Source organism: Pan troglodytes, chromosome 16 (assembly GCF_028858775.2).
Source record: "Pan troglodytes isolate AG18354 chromosome 16, NHGRI_mPanTro3-v2.0_pri, whole genome shotgun sequence".
NCBI classification, from domain to species: Eukaryota; Metazoa; Chordata; class Mammalia; order Primates; family Hominidae; genus Pan; species Pan troglodytes.
In genome coordinates, this window is record NC_072414.2 from 50,853,396 (window position 1) to 50,876,843 (window position 23,448).

Below are 23,448 nucleotides of genomic sequence, written 5' to 3' on the forward strand. Positions count from 1 at the left end.
AAGCAGTTAGGGGCTTTGTACTATATTAAGCATTTTATATTGATTATCTCATTTAATCTTCACAACTCCTCTGTGAGGAGTGGATATTATTATTCTCACTTAATGGCTGAGGGAACATGTAAAGACCCTAAGTAACTTGCCCAAGACCACTTAGCTTATCAGCATTTCCAGTGTGACTTTCAAGTCCACTTTCAACTTGACTTTCAAGTCAACAACTATGCTTCACTGCCTCTCTGGGTGGATAAGAAAGTGCTTTTTTGGATAAGACTACATTTGTTAAGTAGGAGTAGTAAGTTCATTTTTGATACTTAAAATACTTTAGAAACTCTCTTAGAAATGTATAAATTTTCAAATTATAAAGTACCTTAGAAACTTCAAAATTTCTAAGAAGAAAAACTAAAGTCTAGAGATGTTAGGTAATTTGTGTTTAGGTGTGTTGGTGTTTTGTTTTGAGACAGAGTCTCGCTCTGTCGCCCAAGCTGGAGTACAGTGGCACAATTTTGGCTCACTGGATCCTCTATCTCTTCGATTCAAGCGATTCTTCTGCCTCAGCCTCCTGAGTAGCTGAGACTACAGGCACGTACCACTACACCTGGCTAACTTTTTGTATTTTTAGTAGAGACGGGGTTTCACCATATTGGCCAGGCAGGTCTCAAACTCCTGACCTCAAGTGATATGTCCACCTCAGCCTCCCAAAGTGCTAGGATTACAGGCGTGAGCCACCACACCCGACTTAGAGATGTTAAGTAATTTGAATCCGAGTTAGTTAACCAAAAATATTTAGCCAGTGCTTTCCTCCATATTGGATCACAAAAGAACACGGAATGAAAACCTATTCTGTCCAAAAATACCCTCATAAATTAATTCTACATGGAGTAGTTACTTGTATTAACAACATACTTGACAGTGGAGTTCGAGACCAGCCTGACCAACACAGTGAAACCCCCTCGCTACTAAAAATACAAAAATTAGCCGGGCGTGGTGGTGGGCACCTATAGTCCCAGCTACTCAGGAGGCTGAGGCAGGAGAATGGCGTGAACCTGGGAGGCGGAGTTTGCAGTGAGCCAAGTCACGCCACTGCACTCCAGCCTGGGCAATAGAGTGAGACTCTGTCTCAAAAAAAAAAAAAAAAAAAAAAAAATCCTGACAATATCATCACAATTTGTAAATTGATAAAGTAGAAGAAAACTTGTCAAATTTAATAATATTTTATAAATTTACAAATTGTGACAATATTGACATTTCATATAATTTGAACTAATACACAATTAAGAATTTAATGCATTAAAACCTATTCTATATTATTATTTATGAAATTTTTCAGTATTTTAAAAACTGATGAAATTAGAAGGAAGATTTGAGTCTTAAGAAAGCATTGACTGCATAATCTAGCAAAAGTGCTGGAATATCAGTGCAAGAAATATTCTTGATAGTGATTTAACCATAGACTCTCAGGATCAGATGGGCCTAAACTAGTACTATAGTCATAGATATTTTGCTATTCTATGCTATACTTATATAAAGGAACTGTGGACTAATAATCTCCATTGTTGGCCAGGCACGGTGGCTCACGCCTGTAATCCCAGCACTTTGGGAGGCTGAGGCGGGCGGATCACAAGGTCAGGAGATCGAGACCATCCTGGCTAACACGGTGAAACCCCGTCTCTACTAAAAAATACAAAAAAAAATTAGCCGGGCATGGTGGCGGGCGCCTGTAGTCCCAGCTACTTGGGAGGCTGAGGCGGGAGAATGGGGTGAACCCAGGAGGCGGAGGTTGCAGTGAGCCAAGATTGTGCCACTGCACTCCAGCACTCCAGCCTGGGCGACAGAGTGAGACTCCGTCTCAAAAAAAAAAAAAAAAAAATCTGCATTGTTGACAGTGAACCAGTTATAGTTTTTTAAAAAAAATAAATGTCAGGCCAGGCACAGTGGCTCATACCTGTAATCCCAGCACTTTGGGAAGCTGAGGTGGTGGATCATCTGAGGTCAGGAGTTCGAGACCAGCCTGGCCAACATGGTGAAACTCCATCTCTACTAAAAATACAAAAATTAGCCAGGCGTGGTGGTGTGCTCCTGTAGTTGCAGCTACTTGGGGCTCAGGCAGGACAGTCGCTTGAACCCAAGAGGCTGAGGCTGCAGTGAGCCAAGATCACACCACTGCACTCCAGCCTGGGCGACAGAGTGAGACTGAGACCCTGCCTAAAAAAAAAAAAAAAAAAAAAAATGGACAACCCACAAAATGGGAGAAAACATTTGCAAACTACCTATGTGACAAGGGATTAATAACCAGAACATATAAGGAGCTCAAACAGCTCTCTAGAAAAAAAAAAAAATCTCATAATCAAATTTAAAACGGGAAAATGATTTCAGTAGATATTTCTCCAAAGAAGTCATGCAAATGAGGCCAGGTGTGGTGGCTCACACCTGTAATCCCAGCACTTTGGGAGGCCAAGGTGGGCAGATCACTTGAGGTCAGGAATTCGAGACCAGCCTGGCCAACATGGTAAAACCCCATCTCTACTAAAAATACAAAAATTAGCCAGGTGTGATGGTGGGTATCTGTAATCCCAGCTACTCAGGAGCCTGAGACAGGAGAATCACTTGGACCTGGTAGATGGAGGTTGCAGTGAGCCAAGGTCACACCACTGAACTCCAGCCTGGGCAACAGAATGAGACTCCATCTTAAAGAAAAAAGATAAACAAATGGCAGTCAGGTATGTGAAAAGGTGCTGAACATCACTGGTCCTCTGAGAAATGCAAATCAAAACTATGAGATATCATCTCACCCCAGTTAAAATGTCTTTTTTCCAAAAGACAGACAACAACAAATGTTGGTGAGGATATGGAGAAAAGGGAACCCTCATACACTGTTGATGGGAATATAAATGAGTACAACCACTATGGAGAACAGTTTAGAGGTTCCTCAAAACACTAAAAGTAGAGCTGTTATACAATCCGGCAATCCCACTCCTAAGAATATACTCAAAAGAAAGGAAATCAGTATATCAAAGAGATATCTGCACTCCCAGGTTTATTGCAGCACTATTCGCAATAGCCAAGATGTGGAATCAAGCTGTGTCCATTGACAGACAAGTGGATAAAGAAAATGTGGTACACATACACAACGGAGCACTATTCACACACAAAACAGAATGACATCCTGTCAATTGCAACAACATGGATGGAACTGGAGGTCATAATGTTAAGTGAGATAAGCCAGGCACAGAAAGACACACTTCGCATGTTCTTTCTTATTTTTGCGGGCTAGAAATTAAAACAATTGAGCTCCTGGAGATAGAGAGTAGAATGATGGTTACCAGAGGCTGGGATGCGTATTTGGAGGCAGGCAGGATGGATGGTTAATGGATGTTAAAAAGAAAAAAAGAAAAAAACAGAATGATTGAGACCTAGCATTTGCTAACACAAGAGTGTGAGTATAGTCAAAAATAATTTAGTTGTACATTTTAAAATAACTAAAAGTATAATTGGATTGTTTGTAACACAAACAGTAAATGTTTGAGAGGATGGATACCACATTTACCCTCATGTGATTATTATGCATTGCATGCCTGTATCAAAATACTATGTAGGCCAGGCGCGGTGGCTCACGCCTGTAATCCCAGCACTTTGGGAGGCTGAGGCGGGTGGATCACGAGGTCAGGAGATCGAGACCATCCTGGCTAACACGGTAAAACTCTGTCTCTACTAAAAATACAAAAAATTAGCTGGACATGATGGCACACGCCTGTAGTCCCAGCTACTCAGGAGGCTGAGGCAGGAGAATCGCTTGAACCCAGGAGGCGGAGGTTGCAGTGAGCTGAGGTGGCACCACTGCACTCCAGCCTGAGCCTGGATGACAAAGTGAGACTCCTAAAAAAAAAAAAACAAAAAAAAAAATCTCATGTAAGCCACAAATACATACACGTACTATGTATCCACAAAAATTAAAAATTAAAAAAAAATTTGTATGCAGGTACAGAGTTTATGTGATAAGGCAGGAAAATACAATCAATACTGGGCAATTTGGTGCTACAAAACAAGTACAAAACAATTGCGTTGTATCTATTATTGGTATACAAAAGAAGTACACTGATAATACAAAGTAGGTACAAAGTATTATTGGTGTATAAAAGGAGCAACTAATGGTGTAGAGAAAGGAAAAATTGGTGTGGATTGGACTAGTCATATAGGCTTAATTGGGAAAAAAAACAGGCAACATGGTATCATTTTTTGTGACTGTAATGTATTTTTCAGGAATTTGTATGGTATTTTTCTATTTTGTGAAATGAGATTATAAACCCCCCCAAAGGTGTTTATAAGTCATACATTAGCTGAACATGCCAAGAGCTTTTATTTCTTGTTATAGTGTAGTGTGCCAATTATAAACTATATTCAAAGCCGAGTGGATTTCAGGAAGTAAAATATCTACTTGGTCTATTTATTGTGTTGTACAGATCTAAACAGTAGGAATGTTTAATATATTCTGAAGATACAGATTGTAAAACTTTCCTTAAATATTATATTACTAGTTTTGATCAATTTAACAGTCCTTTTTCTTTTGTTACTTCTTATTAAGGGTCAACTGTATTTGTTGGTAACGGACCAGGGGTTTCTTACTGAAGAGAAAGTTGTTTGGGAAAGCCTACACAACGTAGATGGTGATGGAAATTTCTGTGACTCAGAATTTCATCTTCGACCTCCTTCAGATCCTGAAACTGTATACAAAGGACAACAAGATCAGATAGATCAGGTAAATTTGTATTGTCGTCTTTATAGTGGTTAAAATGCTGATTTTTTTCAAATGTGAATTCATTTATCCAAAATTTTTCAACTAAAGATTAATTCGTCAATATGCTTGTGAAATTTTCCTGACACTTCCTGAATAGTTGGTGATCATTCTACATGTACATTAATTATGTACTTTGGTGCAGAAGGCCAGATCATATTGAACAGTGAAGGTCATGGTCAGAAGTTTGAATTTTATTCTAATTGCAGTAGGAAAGCTATGTCAAGTATTAAACACAGAAGTGATGGGATCTTCTTTACCTTTTTAAAAGACTGTTATTTGGAGAATACATAAGAAGGAAACAGGTCTAAGCAGAGACAAACAGTCCAAGCAAGAGCTGATGATGGCTTAGCCTTGGGTGGTAGAGATGAAGAGATGAGCACATATCTGAGCTATATTTTGACTAGTTAGAAAAAGTAGAGGAGAGAGAATCTGGAAGGTAGCATATAGTGTATAAAGAATGGGTGGATATTCTAAACCTTAGAGGCCAAGGTAAGGAGGAGCAGTAGACATTTGTAGCAGGAGACGCACTAGGGAATAGAAGTTGCATTTAGCAATGAGACAGATGAGGTTTTTTTTTTTTTTTGACAGATGAGATTTTTGCCTGCCATAAGTGGGCAGTCTTGGAGCCACAGGTCTGTTTATTATTAGAAGTATGATGGTGATGTGAATTCTTCCCTGACTGAGGCAAAAATATGGTCATGTTAAACAGTTGACATATATTTCACTCATAACAATTTAAGTGCACAAAGACTGTTCAGTTAGCCAATATTCAGTGAGGAGTTGTATTCCTGGCACTATAGTTAGGTCCTAGAGATACAAAGATAAATCATTGAGTCCTGTCCTTAAAGATGCTGCAGCCTAGTAGGGAAGGCAGATATTTGACCAACTCATGTTATATGTTCTATAATGGCAATTTGAAGAGCAGGTATCAAGTACACAAAAGAATATTTAATTCTCCGGGTGCGGTGGCTCACACCTGTAATCCCAGCACTTTGGGAGGCCGAGGCGGGTAGATCACCAGGTCAGGAGATCGAGACCATCCTGGCTAACACGGTGAAACCCCGTCTCTACTAAAAATATAAAAATCAATTATCCGGGCATGGTGGTGGGTGCCTGTAAGTCGCAGCTACTCAGGAGGCTGAGGCAGGAGAATGGCATGAACCCAGGAGGCAGAGCTTGCAGCGAGCCGAGATCGTGCCACTGCACTCCAGCCTGGGCGACAGAGCGAGACTCCATCTCAAAACAAAAAAAAGAATATTTAATTCAAACAAATATGCATCTTTCTAGGACTTTTCTTTGAAAAACAGTTCTGAAAGTCGTGCTCATTTTCCTTCAGAAGCTATACAGGGGTGTCGTTTTTTGAATGTTAAGAGAAATATGTGAGATTTTTCTAACCATTATATTATATATAAAAAATACTGGGCCAGGCAGGGTGGCTCACACCTATAATCCCAGCACTTTGAGAGGCCGAGGCGGGTGGATCACCTGAGGTCAGGAGTTCAAGACCAGCCTGGCCAACATGGCGAAACCCTGTCTCTACTAAACATACAAAGATTAGCCAGGTGTGGTGGTGCGCACCTGTAACCCCAACTACTCGGGAGGCTGAGGTGAGAGAATCACTTGAACCCAGGGGGCGGAAGTTGCAGTGAGCTAAGATCGTGCCATTGCACTCCAACCTGGGTGACAGAGCAAGAAAGAGTCTGTCTCAAAAAAAAAAAAGGCTGGGCACGGTGGCTCACACCTATAGTCGCAGCACTTTGGGAGGCTGAGGCGGGCCGATCACGAGATCGGGAGATCAAGACCATCCTGGCTAACATGGTGAAACCCCGTCTTTAATTAGAAAAATGCAAAAAATTAGCCAGGCATGGTGGCACGCACCTGTAGTCTCAGCTACTCGGGAGACTGAGGCAGGAGAACTGCTTGAACCCAGGAGGCAGAGGTTGCAGTGAGCCAAGATGACGCCACTGCACTCCAGCCTGGACGACAGAGCGAGACTCCGTCTCAAAAAAGAAAAAAGCTGGAGAAGGGGAATGAAGGCAGAGCGATAGATTGTCACAGTAGTCCAGATAAGGTGTTGAGATTGTTATCTGGAAGCAGCAAGAAAGAGGTGGATTCAAGACCATGAGGCTTCATAAAGAGCAGAGTTTGAAGAATTCAGAAGAACCTGAAGGACAAATTCTTTATATCTTTATATCCATGAGATAGTCATGCTATATATATGACAAGATCTTTCCAGGCAACAACCTTTTTTATTTTTTGAGACAGGGTCTCACTCTGTCACCAAGGCTAGAGTACAGTGGTGCGATCTCGGCTCACTGCAACCTCCACCTCCCAGGCTCAAGCAAACACCTCAGCCTCCTGAGTAGCTGGGACTACAGGCATGTGCCACCACACCCGGCTAATTTTTGTATTTTTAGTGGAGGCAGGGTTTCGCCATGTTACCCACACTGGTCTCGAACTCCTGGGCTCAAGTGATGTGCCCGCCTTGGCCCCCTAAAGTGCTGGGATTACAGGCGTGAGCCACTGCACCTGGCCACAGGCAAAAACCATTTACCTATCCTCTGTATTATTTAAAATTATCTTATTTTGAGGGTAGATGGGGGAGGAGGTACACAGACTGGTCAAATTTTAGTCAACACCGACTCTTAATAAAGTGGATATTAAGTTAATCCTTGACCAAAATGCACTGTTTCTGATAGAAACTAATCTGAGTGTGTACATGGGAGGAGGGAGGAGATGGTTAAATAATTGAGTAAGACTATATGATGGCTACTATGTTGGCTTTAAAAGTCATCTTTTAGAAGAATATTTAATAATCTTGGGAAATTCTTATTTTCTTTAACAGAAGACTTTTATGACACTAAATGGAAAAGAAAGCATTACAGTAGTTTCACAGGGTTGGTTTGAATTTGTGTGGGAATGTAGAAAAATAATAATAAACTACTGTTAACAGTAGTTATCTCTGTGTAATGATATTATGGTGATTTAAACTTTGTTGTTTATGGTTTTCAGTTTTGTCTGAATTGCCTATAGGCATGTTTCTTTTGTAAATGGGGAACTTTTAAAAAAATTCTTTAAACCAATTTACTTATTTATTTATATATGAAACAGGGTCTCAGTCACCTAGGCTATAGTGCAATGGTGTGATCACAGCTCACTGCAGCCTCAACTTTCTGGCCTCAAGTGATCCTCCCACCTCAGCCTCCCCTAGTAGCTGGGACCATGGGCATGCATCACCATGCCCAGCTAATTTTTTTGTGTTTTTTGCAGAAACAGAGTTTTGCCATGTTGCTCAGGCTGGTCTCAAACTCCTGGGCTCAAGCAGCCTGCCTGCCTCAGCCTCCCAAAGTTCTGGGAATATAGGTGTGTGCCGTTGTACCTGACTCCCCGCTACTTTTTGTTTTGTTTTGTTTTTAGCTTTCTTGGCTGCCTATATATGGCTTCCAGAAAAAATTTCAAATACATTCCCCCAATTTTTTGTTTTTTTTTCACGACTGAGTCTTGCTCTGTCACCCAGGCTGGAGTGCAGTGGCGTGATCTCAGCTCACTGCAACCTCTGCCTCCCAGGTTCAAGTGATTTTCCTGCCTTAGCTTCCCAAGTAGTTAGAATTACAGGCGTGCACCACCACACCCGGCTAATTTTTGTGTTTTTGATAGAGACGGGGTTTCACCATGTTGGCCAGGGTGGTCTCGAACTCCTGGGCTCAAGCGATCCACCTGCCTTGGCCTCCCAAAGTGCTGGGATTATAGGCGTGAGCCACCGCACCTGGCCTCCAAAAATATTTAGAACAATGACAGAATCACTGAAATAAGTTCATAGCTCCCCAAGGGAAATACTTAGGAAGATAACTGTCATTTTAATTTTTAAAATAAAATGTTTTTTATTTTATTTTAATTATTTTGTTATTTTATATTGTTTTCTTTTTCTTTTTTTGTTTTTATTTTATTCATTTTTATAGACAGGGTCTCTCTCTGTCACCCATGCTGGGGTGCAGTGAGGAGATCATAACTCACTGTAATCTCAAACTCCTGGGCTGAAGCAATCCTCCTGCCTCAGCCTCCCAAGTAGCTAGGACTATAGGTGCACACCACCACACCTGGCTGGTTTTTAAACTTTTTTTGTAGAGACAGGGTCTTGCTATATTGCCCAGGCCTGGTATATTTTTTAAAAGCCATTCTTACAGCTTTATAGATATAACGTCTGTATTTGCAGTCATTCATTCTTGGGTAAAATCTCATAGCTAATGATGGTTATAATTTAATTTCTTAGGATTATCTTATGGCATTATCTCTACAACAAGAACAGCAGAGCCAAGAGATCAATTGGGAACAAATCCCGGAAGGAATCAGTGATTTGGAACTAGCAAAGAAACTCCAAGAGGAAGAGGACAGACGGGCTTCTCAATACTATCAGGAACAGGAACAAGCAGCAGCAGCTGCTGCTGCTGCTTCTACACAGGCTCAGGTAAAAACTAGTGTTCTGAGTCTTAAATGTGATGATCACGGCTGGGTGTAGTGGCTCACACCTGTATTCCCAGCCCTTTGGGAGGCTGAGGCAGGCAGATTGCTTGAGGCCAGGAGTTCGAGACCAGCCTGGCCAACATGGCAAAACCCTATCTCTACTAAAAATACAAAATTAGCCGGGCGTGGTGGTGGTGAACGCTTGTAATCCCAGCTACTGGGAGGCTGAGGCAGGAGAATTGCTTGAACCTGGGAGGCAGAGGTTGCAGCGAGCTGAGATTGTGCCACTACACTCCAGTCGGGATGATAGAGCAAGACTCCTTCTCAAAAAAAAAAAAGATGATCACTTTAGCAGTAAATTTCGCTTGAGATAAAAAATTTTAAATTAGGTGTTAACTCTTCAATTTTGTTAGGATTTTAGCACCTATGGGTTTTATGACATTGTCCTAAGCTTGTATCTCGTTTAGTAAAATGTTTTCTCCTGAGGTTCTGATTTTCAAGTTTATTTTTAAAATTCGTAATAGCTGCAAAGAAAATAAGCCAATTTGGACGAAGTCCTTTCAATCAACTAGAGGGCAGTATGAGGTACTACTAGAAAAAATAGACTTTGGAGCCAGATAAATGTGGATTTGCATTTCCTGCTCCTGTCTCTCCTTCTAGTTGCAACCTCTTGGACGACGTCCTCTACCTCTCTTAGCCTCATTTTCCCTATCTGTAAAATAGAAGAACTCTTAAGTTTGTTGTGAAGAACAAATAATATTAGCGCTTACCCCAATGTTTAACATGTACTAGGTATTCAACAAATGTTGACATCTCCCTACTTTTCACTTTCTGTAGTTAAACAGTTTAAAGCACTGAAAATTTAATGGTGGGATTCTACATGTTAGATCTCATTTCATTAAGTTAAAAATATTCCCCTTTTTTATGTTTATACCATGCCAGACTGCTGTTCCTTTTTTTTTTTTTTTTTTTTTTTTTTTTTTAATTCGGAGTCTCACTCTGTTGCCCAGGCTGGAGTGCAGTGGCGCAGTCTCGGCTCATTGCAACCTCTGCTTCCTGGGTTCAAGCAATTCTCCTGCCTCAGCCTCCCAAGTAGCTGGGATTACAGGTGTGTGCCACCATGCCCAGCTAATTTTTGTATTTTTAGTAGAGATGAGGTTTTACCATATTGGCCAGGCTGGTCTCAAACTCCTGACCTCAAGTGATTCACCCACCTCGGCCTCCCAAACTACTGGGATTACATGTGTAAGGCACCACGCCTGGCCTAAACTGTTCGTTTTGATTCAGATACATAAGAAATTTTGATTTGGGCATACAAGAAAGCAAGATGCCCTTTTAAGTCTCATAAAACTAAATATAGAAGTCCCCATTAAAATAAGTATAAAATTTCTGTTTCTAGCTCAAATATCGACTACTCCAAGCTTAATAGTTAAATCCTACCATGTTATGTCTAGGTTTTCACTCAAAAAAGGTGTCTTATTTCACTAAATACACTTATTCCACACTCCCAATTCTCAGGGGTTCTTTTATCCTTTTAAAATCTGCTTATTATGGCTGGTGCGGTGGCTCACGCATATAATCCCAGCACTTTGGGAGGCCAAGACAGGTGGATCTCGAGGCCAGGAGTTCTAGACCAGCCTGGCCAATATGATGAAACCCTGTCGCTACTAAAAATATAAAAAATTAGCTGGGTGTGGTGGCGTGCACCTGTAGTCCCAGCTACTCGGGAGACTGAGGCAGGAGAATCGCTTGAACCTGGGAGGCAGAGGTTGCAGTGAACCGAGATTGTGCCACTGCACTCCAGCCTAACAGAGTGAGACTCCATCTCAATTTAAAAAAAAAAAAAAGTCTGTTTATTATGGAATTTAATGAGGTTTTGAAGAACTATTATAGTTTATCAAAAGGTGTCACTTTCTTTAACATTTTCTAAACTTTTAACAAATGTGTCTTCAATTTGACTTTAGGCAATATAATCTTATGTTATTTACTATTTGAAATGCCGACTTTGGGAGGCTAAGGTGGGCGGATCACAAAGTCAGGAGTGTGAGACCAGCCTGGCCAACATAGTGAAACCCCGTCTCTACTAAAAATACAAAAAGTTAGCCAGGCGTGGTAGCAGGTGCCTGTAATCCCAGCTACTTGGGAGGCTGAGGCAGGAGAATCTCTTGAACCCAGGAGGTGGAGGTTGCAGTGAGACAAGATTGCACCATTGCACTCCAGCCTGGGCGACGGTGCAAGACTCTGTCTCAAAAAAAAAAAAAAAAAAAAGAAAAGAAATTTTATTTATTTAGAATAATGAATACATTAATTATATCCAGAATGGTAGAGGTAATGGCTCAGATACCATGTAATATAACAAATCTGTATGCCAATAGCTAGCTTCTTTTTCCATCAGTGATTCCTTCCACTGTTACAGTTTTCCTTTCCAGATAACCATGAGTAAGTCCCTTAGAATAGTTAGAGTAATTTCTTGCTGTATATTTTTCTTAAAGCAGGGCCAGCCAGCACAAGCCTCTCCATCAAGTGGAAGACAATCTGGGAATAGTGAACGTAAACGGAAGGAACCACGAGAAAAAGATAAAGAAAAAGAAAAGGAAAAAAATAGCTGTGTTATTTTGTAACAAGTGTTGGCTTCTGTTGGAACCACCTATATGTCTTGAGAAACAAAACCACAGGAGGAAAGGAAGAAAAACCGATCAATACCGTCTGTGCCTGATTTCCCAATGGATTTTGTTCGTTTTTTCAGGGGAACGGTTGTTACTTAGTTACAATCAGACTTTTTCAAGTCACACAGTACACTCTTTATGAGCTGGAGTTTCATGTTACAAGTTGGAAATGCTGTGTGTTGTCATTCATGAAAAATACTGCACTTGTAGCCAGATTAGCAAATCACAGCAAATTTTGTGTCATAGTGACATTCATAACTCATATCAGTTAGTAAGCTATTATATCTTCTGTTCTAACAATGAATGGAGGTAATTGATTTAGTCTGATTCCTTCCTGAAATCTAAATATTAGCACAATAGTTTCTGAAATTTTACAATGTTAAATTATGATCTAATTCATGAGAAACCACGGGTTTAACATAGGGATTCAAAAAAACAAAAACAAACAAAATAATAGGAATAAATAACCCTTAATTGTATATTGGACTAGTTCAGCCCTTAAACAGCTTTACCTTTATTTAGGAATGTACATTTTAGGTATTATCTTGAGAATTGATCATGGAGCTTAGATTTAATTTAGATAGCAAAAATAAAGATTTGTATTTCTTTTCCAATAGCAAAAAGTTACATAACACTAATACTTATAACCTATCAATATCAGATATTAATGACTTTGTAGTGTTGTAAGATTTTGAGGAATTTTGGAGTCTTTATCATAGGTAACCTGGACCACAGTTACTATTTATTGATAATGTGATTGAGTGTATGGAGGAAAGCACAGTGGATGCTAGGCTTTGTAAATATGGGGATGTAGAAAAGCAGATACTTCAGTGTCTACCTTTTTCTAGAACTACCTTGAACCTTAAATTTTAAGTCATGTTCATTGCTAGAAAATTAAATGTACTTATTAAAACCAATGAAAAAGCACATTTCTGAAAGGAAGTTAGAGATAATCTCTGTGTCTTATAAAAAGACATTAATAAAAATCTGAAAGGGCCGGGCGCAGTGGCTCACGCCTGTAATCCCAACACTTTGGGAGGCTAAGGTGGGCGGATCATCTGAGGCCAGGAGTTCGAGACCAGCCTGGCCAGCATGGTGAAACCCTGTCTCTACTAAAAATACAAAAAATCAGCCGGGCATGGTGGTGCGCGCCTGTAGTCCCAGCTACTCAGGAGGCTGAGGCAGGAGAATTGCTTGAACCCGGCAGGCAGAGGTTGCAGTGAGCCGAGATCGCCCTGCTGCACTCCAGCCTGGGCGACACAGGGAGACTCCGTCTCAAAAAAAAAAAAGTCTGAGAGTAGCTAAGAATTTATGTAAAAGCAATCAGAGTTTTTAATTTATGGGAACCAAATAAAACTATACCCTCTTATAGTGTTTATAAGAACTCAGAAATAATATTTATTTAACTTTATTATGAGGCCACACATATTTTCCTGTGTTTCTATATATAGTTTGGAAAACTATCCTTAATAGTCTGTTTTATATGCCTTATATTTAAAAGTTTGTTTTAGTTATTTTGAAAGACTATTGCTGCTGCAAATAGTTGTGTGCTTTACATTCTAAGCTTCAGTACATTTATTTAAGAGCATCATAATCTGACCTGAGCATCCACTTGGAGAATGTTTTTTTTGTGTGTGGTCTGGGGTGACAAAAGACCACAAAAATGTGTGGTCTGGATTTTTTCAACTATGTCATTAACTTTATGATCCAAGACCAGTTATAGGATGAATCTGTATGTAAAAATAGAGTCTTATTTATGGAAGGAATTATTCTAAGGGAAAAATCCAGGGTCAAGCTGTATCTTTTATGTCCTTTATATTGCATGTCTATTTCTGTTACACAATTTGTTATTTCTTCAAATTTCCTATGGTAGCATGATAAATCATCAAAGAACCTGTTTGGGATATAAAACTCTGATAGAAAATATTTAATGAGTATCTTGATTATAACCTAGAATATGTATACGTTAGTAAAATAACCAGATAAACTACAGAACTCTCTGTTGGCTCAAACAGGTTGACCTCAATCCAAGTTTACTCTTGATATCACTCTATTGGCTGAAGGAGGTAACTCAAACCTCAGGGTTTGTTTTTCCCGGGACAGATAGTAGTGATAGTGCATTATATTTGAATAAGAAAAACAAACCAGTAAACCTTGAGAAATTTTAAAAAGCATAGTTGAGGCATATTTTTTCATAATTATATACTTATCTATTTATTGCCCATGGAAAATATATGTGTAGAAGTATTTCTTCTGTTATTTGTTACTATCTTCTTAATTTGTTCCAAAGAAAATACTGCCATACTGCATTCCCTCTGGAAGGAAACAAAACAAAACAAAACTCACTCAAAACCAGCAGTGCTGCTATCAGATAAGTAGATGTCAATGTATACTTACAAGGAAAAACTAAAAAATGTAATGTGTTAATTCAGCCTTTTTCTATGTAATATTTCCAAGTCAGACTTTCTTACATTCCTGGAATTTACTTTGATATACCAAGAATAATAATGATAAAATGTTTGCTTTGATTACTGTGGGGGGAAAGATGAAATGTTCAATTGTATTAAAACAAACAAACTTTTCAGAGATACTGGTTTCCTGTCCTTGAAGGGTATAAAGAATTTAGATCATGCCTGTAATCCCAGTACTTTGGGAGGCCGAGGCAGGTGGATCACCTGAGATCAGGAGTTCGAGACCAGCCTGGCCAACATGGCAAAACCCCGTCTCTACTAAAAATACAATAATTAGCCAGGCATGGTGGCGGGCACCTGTCATCCCAGCTACTTGGGAGGCTGAGGCAGGAGAATCGCTTGAACCCAGGAGGCAGTGATTGCAGTGAGCTGAGATAGCACCACTGTATACCAGCCTGGGCAATAGAGCGAGACTCCGTCTCAAAAAAAAAAAAAAAAAAAAAAAATTAGAGCTATTGTGTCTTTATTTTCTTAAATTTTGCCCAAGGTTACGTTATATATCCAGCCATTTCATTGCTGGTTTGGGTACATAGGATTTTGAAAGTGGTATATTAAAGTCTTTCCTTCCAAGTATTTTGTAATACTTGAAAATTCTTAGATGTATACTGCTAACAAAAGTTAGAACTTAAACATTTTTGTTTTTATCATTTATAGCCTAGATTAGGGACATATCTGCATCAACCAAATCATCATTAGATTTGAAAATAGGCAGATGAATGAACAAATATGGTCATTGCACTTTCCTTTTACTTTCAGAGTCTAAGTATATTCCTTAAGGTTAGTAACCAGTCTTTATTAAAAATATAAAATTTTTCTTCATGTCTAATCCCATTGCATCCACAATGCTGTGATTTATAGTACATGATCAACACTTAAAATTACTTTACGTATGTGTGTTTCTGAAGCAAGTTTTCATGACCTCTGTTAGATTCTCAAAAGAATTCAGAACTTCAATGTAAGAATCACCATTTTAAGAATACATGTGTACATATACACATTAAGCAGTATAAAGCAGCTAAAATTGGCATTGGTTTTACACTGGTGCAGTGTGCTTAGGTAAAGTAACTTCTTCCATGTTTCAAGGTCAGGTTCAGAGTTGAATGAAGTGTAGATTTAAATTTAGGATTAGGCTTTGGAATATATCTTGTTTTTATTGTCTCACATTTCTAATAATGACTACTTATCCCATATTCTGTTTCAAATTCTTTATCATATTTCAAGTTATTTCTCATACTTCTTGATCTTGGCTTAACTAAGCAAGTTAGTATCAGAGACTAGTTGACTGAACCCAAGATTAAACATTTTGCACTTGCACAAAACCTTCTTAGCATTTTGCTTTCAATGAATCAGAAAGTCAATTCACTAAGAGACAGATCATGAGAGGAAAGAGAACTAGAGGCCAATAAATAAAATAATTGTTCATATATTAATGTTCACATGTGAACTACATATCTAAAATCTTGGAGAAAAATCAAGGCAAGAATTTCCAGAACTGTCCTCAAATAGCTCATTTATTTTTGTTAAAAAGCAAAAGCGAATTGATTACATTTGATTAACTTTTCCTATTCCATGCACAAGTTACCTTAAAACATGATAAAAACCTTATGGGCATTACCTATCACACAGTACTTATGCATAAACTTATAATAGTAAAATTACTAATGTTTGATAAAATAAGATGGAGGCATTACAAATAGTCTACAATTTGTATTTTAAGGAATTGGACATGAAGAATTCTAGATAGTTTTGTGTCTATAAACCCGACTTTCTGTCTTGCCTTGGGCAAACTTTCTGTGCCTCAATGTACTCTTTAAATATGTGAAGGATGCTCTTTTTGATTAAGTGTTTTGCACTCCTGAATAAAGGGCATAGTATAAGCACAAAGTATGACTTAAATTATCACAAATATTAACACATCCTATGTTCTTGAATGTGCACACTTTTTTCTCAGTAACAAAATATATCTTAAGTCAGTTTTTTTAATGCTGTCAAAATTTATAGAATTTTCTTTGAGTATGGCATGATCTCTTCCCAAATGCATTTTACAGTTTTTTTTGTGTTCTATAGACTATAGAGTCAAAATCAAGAGTATTTTGAGAGGATCAGAAGCATTTAAAAATCTATTTTTTTCTAGTATCTTTCACAGATCTAAATATTTAGATTCTCTTTGCCTTTTTCTCCATGGAATACAGTGGTATCACATTACTAATACAGTATATAAACTTCGTTTGCATTGGTGGAATTCATTTAGATCGCTCAAGTAATATTATTTTAGGGCTATATAAATTGTGTTTTTAGTGTAAAATGTTATTTGATAATGTGAAGTTAAATCCCTTTTAGAAAGTGACTGAAAATGGTAAAGGAACTCATCAGAATCTTAGCGTTCTTAAGTTCTCTGATAATTTAGCATATTTTATTAATGATGTCCAACACCTCTAAGATTGTTGAGAAAACATGAAGAATTGAGGTTACTCTTCTCAGGTGACACTTTAAATATTAAAATCAGAGGCTTCCTGAACAAAACAAATTGCAAAATAGAGATAATGGCATGGGAGAGGCCAGATGCAGGACTCTGGTAAATTTAACTTATTTTGAATATCTATCTAAATTTTAGTTCATGCATGTTCTTACTTAATCCTGGTGTTTTTGCTCTTAGATGTTAGAGTTTAATAAATTGTGATACGCATATATTTTTTTACATGAAGGATTCTAGTTTCTAATTTTACTTTTCTGATCTCAAGAAAATTAAACTTGAAAAACAGGGTAAAATTCTTCAACTATTGCCTCAAGTTCAGTTTTGTCCTATTGTCCTGAGAAAGGAGATTTAGACTTGTCTGCCTAACACAGGTATTTTTTAGGGCATCGTACTATCCCAGAGAAAGTGTTGAGATACCATGGCAGAAATATAAAACCTAAGCTTTGAACCCCAGTAGACTTCTTCTTCTGCCATTAAGTCTCTCTTTATCTGATATTCTAAGGATTTCTTCAAACTACTTAATAATTTGTCACCATTAACTTTAATATCCAGTTTTAATCTGCACTGTAATATCCTGCTTTGAGAAGAAAGAATGCCTCATAAATTAGAGAAGTACAAAACAAAATGTTTTGGAAGGTGATCCTGGCTCCTTTGGCTCTCATAATTGTTTTATAGCTGAAAATAAAAAGTCAAGAGACTGGCCCGGTGCGGTGGCTCATGCCTGTAATCCCAGCACTTTGGGAGGCTGAGGTGGGTGGATCACCTGAAGTCAGGAGTTCGAGACCAGCCTGGCCAACATGGTGAAACCCTGTCTCTACTAAAAATACAAAAAAAATTAGCTGGGTGTGGTGGCACATGCCTGTAATCCCAGCCACTGGGGAGGTTGAGGCGCAAGAATCGCTTGAACCCGGAAGGCAGAGGTTGCAGTGAGCCAAGATTGCCCCACTGCACTCCATCCTGGGCTACTGAGCGAGACTCTTATATCTCAAAAAAAAAAAAAAAGTCAAGAAACTGAAATTCCCATTTAAGTTCTCAAATCAGTGATCTGTCAAAATAGGCCTTGTAACTGAAATACCTTACAAAGCAGTTCTAACTAATGCAATGTGTTTTTTAAAAATTTTTAATGAACCTTACATTGTGAACATAATTGCAACATGTTTTAAGACTAACAGTATTTAATCCTTGAAGACCTGTCTTGTATGTCTCTCAATTTTGTCAGAATTTTTATTATTGTTTTTCACATATGTGAAATAAGCAGTTTTTTCAGGGTACATAGGGTATCTTTGTTTTACAGATTTTTAAAGATGAGGTTTTGAAAAGCCCTCAGAGGTTTTTGTTAAAAGACTATCTTGCTTAATAAATGACAACTTGTTACAGATTCACACATTACAAGTAGGACAATATAACAGGAGATTGGTGTGTGAATGCTACAAAACAGTCAGCAAAAGGAATCATGTTTGCTTGTGAAACTTCAGAGGTACCCTGAAAGTCATTTCCTAAAGCTAGTGCATGTGAATCTTTTCCTTGAATTGTGCAGAATAATTGGATTGAGGCACATATTTTGAGGAGTAGCAAGTGGAATGGTATAATGACTACAGAGAAAATTATCTTGAAATATAGCAAGGAAGAGAAACAAGTTTTCTTTCTCCACTTTATTGTTGGACTAATTGGGTCAATTTGCTGTGACATATCAAAGATCTCTTTGTGCCAGGCCAAGACTGGCTACTGAGTCCTCAAAGCGTTTTAATATATAGATTACGTATGAGTGCCTATTTTTTCCTCCTCCTTTCATTTTTTATCTTAATACCCTTTTTACTTCTGAAATAATTCATCTGTTTTGCTTTATGACCAGCTTTAATTTCAATTGAGGAATAATAGCAACCCTAGAGATTCATAGGAAAGAGCATTGAAATACATTTTTTGCATAAAGATACCTAAAACCATCTACCCAGCTTAGGGTTGAACTGAATTTCTGTGAAATAAATTTGTTTTAAATACTAATTATTTTAAAACTACTTAATTCTTAAAAACAATGTCATCAGTTTCAAAAGTTTCACTTTGGGAGGATATTCCTTAAAAGGCATACATAGATGGTAAAGTATAAAATATTTCTGACAGAATTATTCAGTATTATTCAACATTTACTTTCATGTTTGTTATTGTACCACAAAGATAGTGTCATTGTTGGGTTAAAATGTTGGCTGTTTTTGTTAATATACTTAAAACTGTAACCAGTGAATAACACCTGTAGTATTTTTTATTATAGATTATATTTTATTTCAATAAACTTTGATATTTAGACCAAAGTCTGTTCGCTCTGTATATTCATGTCATTAAGCTACAAAGTTAAGAAAGATGAGCGGGGAGATGGGGAACTGACATATTGATTCACATTTACCTATAACTCTTAGAATATTAGGGCCAACTTTTGATAAAGAGAAAATTTCCCCACTCCCAGGAAGTAAACAGTTAACTCTAAACCATGTTAAAAAATTAGCTGGGTGTGGTAGCATGTGCCTGAAGTCCCAGCTACTCAGGAAGCTGAGGTGGGAGGATCACCTGAGCCCAGGAAGGCTGAGGCTGCAGTGAGCCATGATCATGTCACTGCAGTCTAGCCTGGGCAACAGAGTGAGACCCTGTGTCAAAAAAAAAGGTACGTGTTGGTGAGAAAAATCAGACCCTCATATATGACTGATGGGAATATAAATTGGTGCAGTCACTTTGGAAAACAATCTGGCAGTTCTCTCATTGATTAAATACAGAGTTTCCATATGACCCAGCAATTCATTCCCAGATATATACCCCCAAGGTAATAAAAACACATGTACACACAAAAACTTGTATAGGAATGTTCATAATGGCATTATTCACAATAGATAAAAGGTGAAAACAGCCTAAATGCCCATCAGCTGATGAATGGATGAACACTATGTGGTAGATCATACAATGGAACATGATTCAAATCGAGAAAGAAATGGAAGTACTGCTGTATACCACAACACAGATGACCCTTGAAAACATCATGCTAAGGGAAAAAAGCCAGTCGCAAAGATAACATTTTATATTATTTCATTTAATAAAATCTCTACAGTAAACTCTGAAGATAAGGTAGATTAGTGGATGTTTATGCCTCGGGGAGAGAGGGTCAACCTTGACAGCTAAAGAGTATAGGATTTCTGGCCTGGTGCGGTGGTGGCTCACGCCTGTAATCCCAGCCCTCCAGCCCGGCCAACAAGAGCCAAACTCTGTCTCAAAATAAAGAGAAAAGTATAGGATTTCTTCATGAGGTGATGAAAATGTTCTAAAAATCATTGTGGTGATAGTTGTATCTGAGGATATACTAAAATAATTGTACACTTTAAGTAGGTGAATTGAATTGTATGGCATATGAATTCTATCTCAATAAAATAATTTGGTGTGTGTGTGTGTGTGTGTGTGTGTGTTTTGTTTTTGAGACAGAGTCTTGCTCTGTCTTGCCCAGGCTGGAGTGCAGTGGTGCAATCTCAGCTTACTGCAGTCTCCACCTCCTGGGTTCAAGCAATTCTCCTGTCTCAGCCTCCCGAGTACCTGGGACTACATGTGTGTGCCACCACACCTGGCTAATTCTGTATTTTCAGTATAGAGAGGGTTTCACCATGTTGGCCAGGCTGGTCTTGAACTCCTGACCTCAGGTGATCCACCCCCCCCACCCCCCCCCACCCTCCCAAAGTGTTGGGATTACAGACGTGAGCCACTGCAGCAGCTTTTTTGTTGTTGTTGTTGCTTTGTTTTTTGTTTGTTTGTTTTGAGATAAGGTCTTGCTCTGTCTCCCAGGCTGGGGTACACTGGTGCAATCTTAGCTCACTGCAGCTTTGACCTCCTGGGCTCAAGTGACTTCCACCTCAGCCTCCTGAGTAGCTGGGACTACAGGCGTGCACCACCACCCCCAGCTAATTTTTGTATTTTTAGTGGAGACAGAGTTTCGTCATGTTGTCCATGTTGGTCTCCAACTCAGCCTCCCAAAGTCCTGTGATTACAGACGTGCACCACTGCACCAGGCCAATAAAGTGGTTTTGAAAAAGAAAAGTTTTTAATTTTAACAAATCAAATCCAGTAAAAAAAAATATATATATATATATAACCATAACCAAGTGTCAATTTTCCCTGACTTACAAGATTGGTTTAATATTTTAATATCAGTCAATGTAATTCACCATATTAACAGAATGAAGGGGAAAACCCCTGTCAATACCATCATATCATCTCAACAGATACAGAAAAAGCATTTGACAGAAATTTTTTTTTTTTTTTTTAGATCGAGTCTCACTCTGTTGCCCAGGCTGGAGTGCAATGCCGCAATATCCGCTCACCACAACCTCCGCCTCCTGGGTTCAAGAGATTCTCCTGCCTCAGCCTCCCAAGTAGCTGGGAGTACAGGCGAGTGCCACCACGCCTGGCTTTTTTTTTTTTTTTTTTTTTTTTTTGTATTTTTAGTAGAGACGGGGTTTCACTGTGTTGGCCAGGCTGGTCTCAAACTCCGCCCACCTAGGCTTCTCAAAATGCTGGGATTACAGGCGTGAGCCACTGCGCCCGGCCCTTGACAGAATTTAATACCCATTTGTAATAAAAACTGAGCATTTTAGGAATAGAAGGGAATTTCCTCAGCCTCATAAAGGGTGTAAGTGACAAACTCAAGGTTGACACCACACTTAATGATGGTGAAAGCCCGAATGCTTTCTTTCTAAAATTGGGAACTGTGCAAGAATGTCTGCCCTCGGCACTTCTTTTCGACACTCTATTGGAGACACCAGCCAATGCAGCAAGGCAAGGGAGAGAAAAGGCATTGAAATTGGTAAGGAAGATATAATGCTGCCTTTATTCCCAGAAGACATGATCGTATACATGGAAAACCCTAAGTCATCTAAAGTAAAGCTACTAGAATTAATAAGTAAATTCTGCAAAGTCACTGGATAGAAGGATCAATACACAAAAATAGTATTTCTAGGTACCAGCAACGAATAATCAAAAATGTGTAAGAGGCGTCCCGGTGAGCTCTGTGCACATGTGCGCGGAGGTAAGGAGGCTTGGGAGGCCTCGCCTGAGAGAGTGAGCCAAGGACATGGACAGACAGTGTATTACAAAAGGTGCCTTGTACCTTGTCCAAGGACACAGAGCTGGTGGGAGGCAGAGCTGGAATTTGCTCCAGAGCCTTTGTGCTGTAGGACAGGCTGCGGGAGGAGCTGCAGGACTGAGGTACAGAAGCCGCGGAAGGGGCCCAACGAGGGGCAGAGCCGGGAATTGACTCCGTGGGATCCCACGAGACAGACACCCTTTCCTCACCGCCCGAGTGAGCGCCGCCCCTCACAGAGACCTCTTTGCACCCGGGGCCACGCGGGGCAGGCGCTGCCGTCCAGGAGGCCCCATGGAGCTGGCGGTGCCGCTGAAGCAGGAGGCCGAGGGCCTGGCGCTGGGCTCCTCGTGGCACCGCTTCCGCCGCTTCCACCTGGGCGAGGCGCCGGGCCCGCACGAGGCGCTGGGGCTGCTACGCGCCCTGCGCCGGGACCGGCTGCGGCCCGAGGTGCACACCAAGGAGCAGATGCTGGAGCTGCTGGTGCTGGAGCAGTTTCTGAGCGCGCTGCCAGCCGACACGCAGGCCTGGGTGTGCAGCCGTCAGCCGCTAAGCGGGGAGGAGGCGGTGGCCCTGCTGGAAGAGTTCTGGGTGAGCCTGACGGGGCTGCGACGGGGGAGGGGAGGAGGCAGGGGAGCGGGGAAGCCAGGAGGAAGCCGAGGGAAGACCGCCGCTTAGCCCCCGAAAACCAGTGTGACCCACGGTGGGGAGGCCATGGCGCAGCAAGGAGGGACAGTCCATGTGGGGCTCCATCCAACACCAGCTGCAAGTCAGTAGGGCCCCCAAGACCTTGGCATACTTGCGAGTTCTCTAGAAGGACTCACAGCCATGTTCACAGTCACGGCTTATCACAGAGAAGGACGCGCTGGAAGCAGCCGGGAAGAGGGCCCGGAAGGCTCCACGGAGACCAGTTATCAGCTGTCCTCTCCCTTCACTCCTCCCGGCACGCAGGGAGTGTTGCCAGCCAGGGACCCTCCTCAGATCTTGGTGTCCCGGGTTCTTACTGGGGACTCCTCCCCGATCTGTGTGGCTGACCTTAGCCTCCAGCCCCGGAAGCTCAAGGATACCACCTGGCCCAAACTCCACCCCAAATCCATCTTGCTGTCGGGCTGGCCTGAGGCCCCCAGGCAGTCAGACACTCCTCATGCGCGAGACACCAAGGGCTCAGAGATGACTTCCCAAGGGCGGAGGGCAAAAGCCAGGCCTCTCTCTGGGCAGGTTTGGATTCTTCTTTTTTTATTATTTCTTTTTTTTTCTTTCTTTCTTTTCTTTTCTTTTTTTTTTTTTTTTTTTTTTTGAGGCAGAGTTTCGCTCTTGTTGCCCAGGCTGGAGTGCAGTGGCGCTATCTCGACTCACTGCAACCTCCGCCTCCCAGGTTCAAGTGATTCTCCTGCCTCAGCCTCCTGAGTAGCTGGGATTACAGGCGCCCGCCACCACGCCCAGCTAATTTTTTGTATTTTTAGTAGAAATGGGGTTTC

The 23,448-nt window shown here is 40.2% G+C and overlaps 1 protein-coding gene across 3 annotated transcripts in view; it reads left to right on the forward strand.

The window, feature by feature from the left end:
• MINDY2 (MINDY lysine 48 deubiquitinase 2) overlaps positions 1 to 19,169 on the forward strand; it is a 93,686-nt gene extending 74,517 nt beyond the window's left edge. Inside the window, exons 7-9 of one of the 3 annotated variants that reach the window (XM_024349219.3) lie at positions 4,577 to 4,750; positions 9,060 to 9,254; positions 11,743 to 19,169. In XM_024349219.3, coding sequence (XP_024204987.1) covers positions 4,577 to 4,750; positions 9,060 to 9,254; positions 11,743 to 11,871 — 498 coding nt within the window. In that variant the 3' untranslated portion in view covers positions 11,872 to 19,169. The remainder of the gene's footprint in view (positions 1 to 4,576; positions 4,751 to 9,059; positions 9,255 to 11,742) is intronic. The other 2 variants (XM_024349220.3, XM_054667597.2) reach the window with 2 other exon arrangements.
• The last annotated feature ends 4,279 nt before the right edge of the window (positions 19,170 to 23,448 follow it).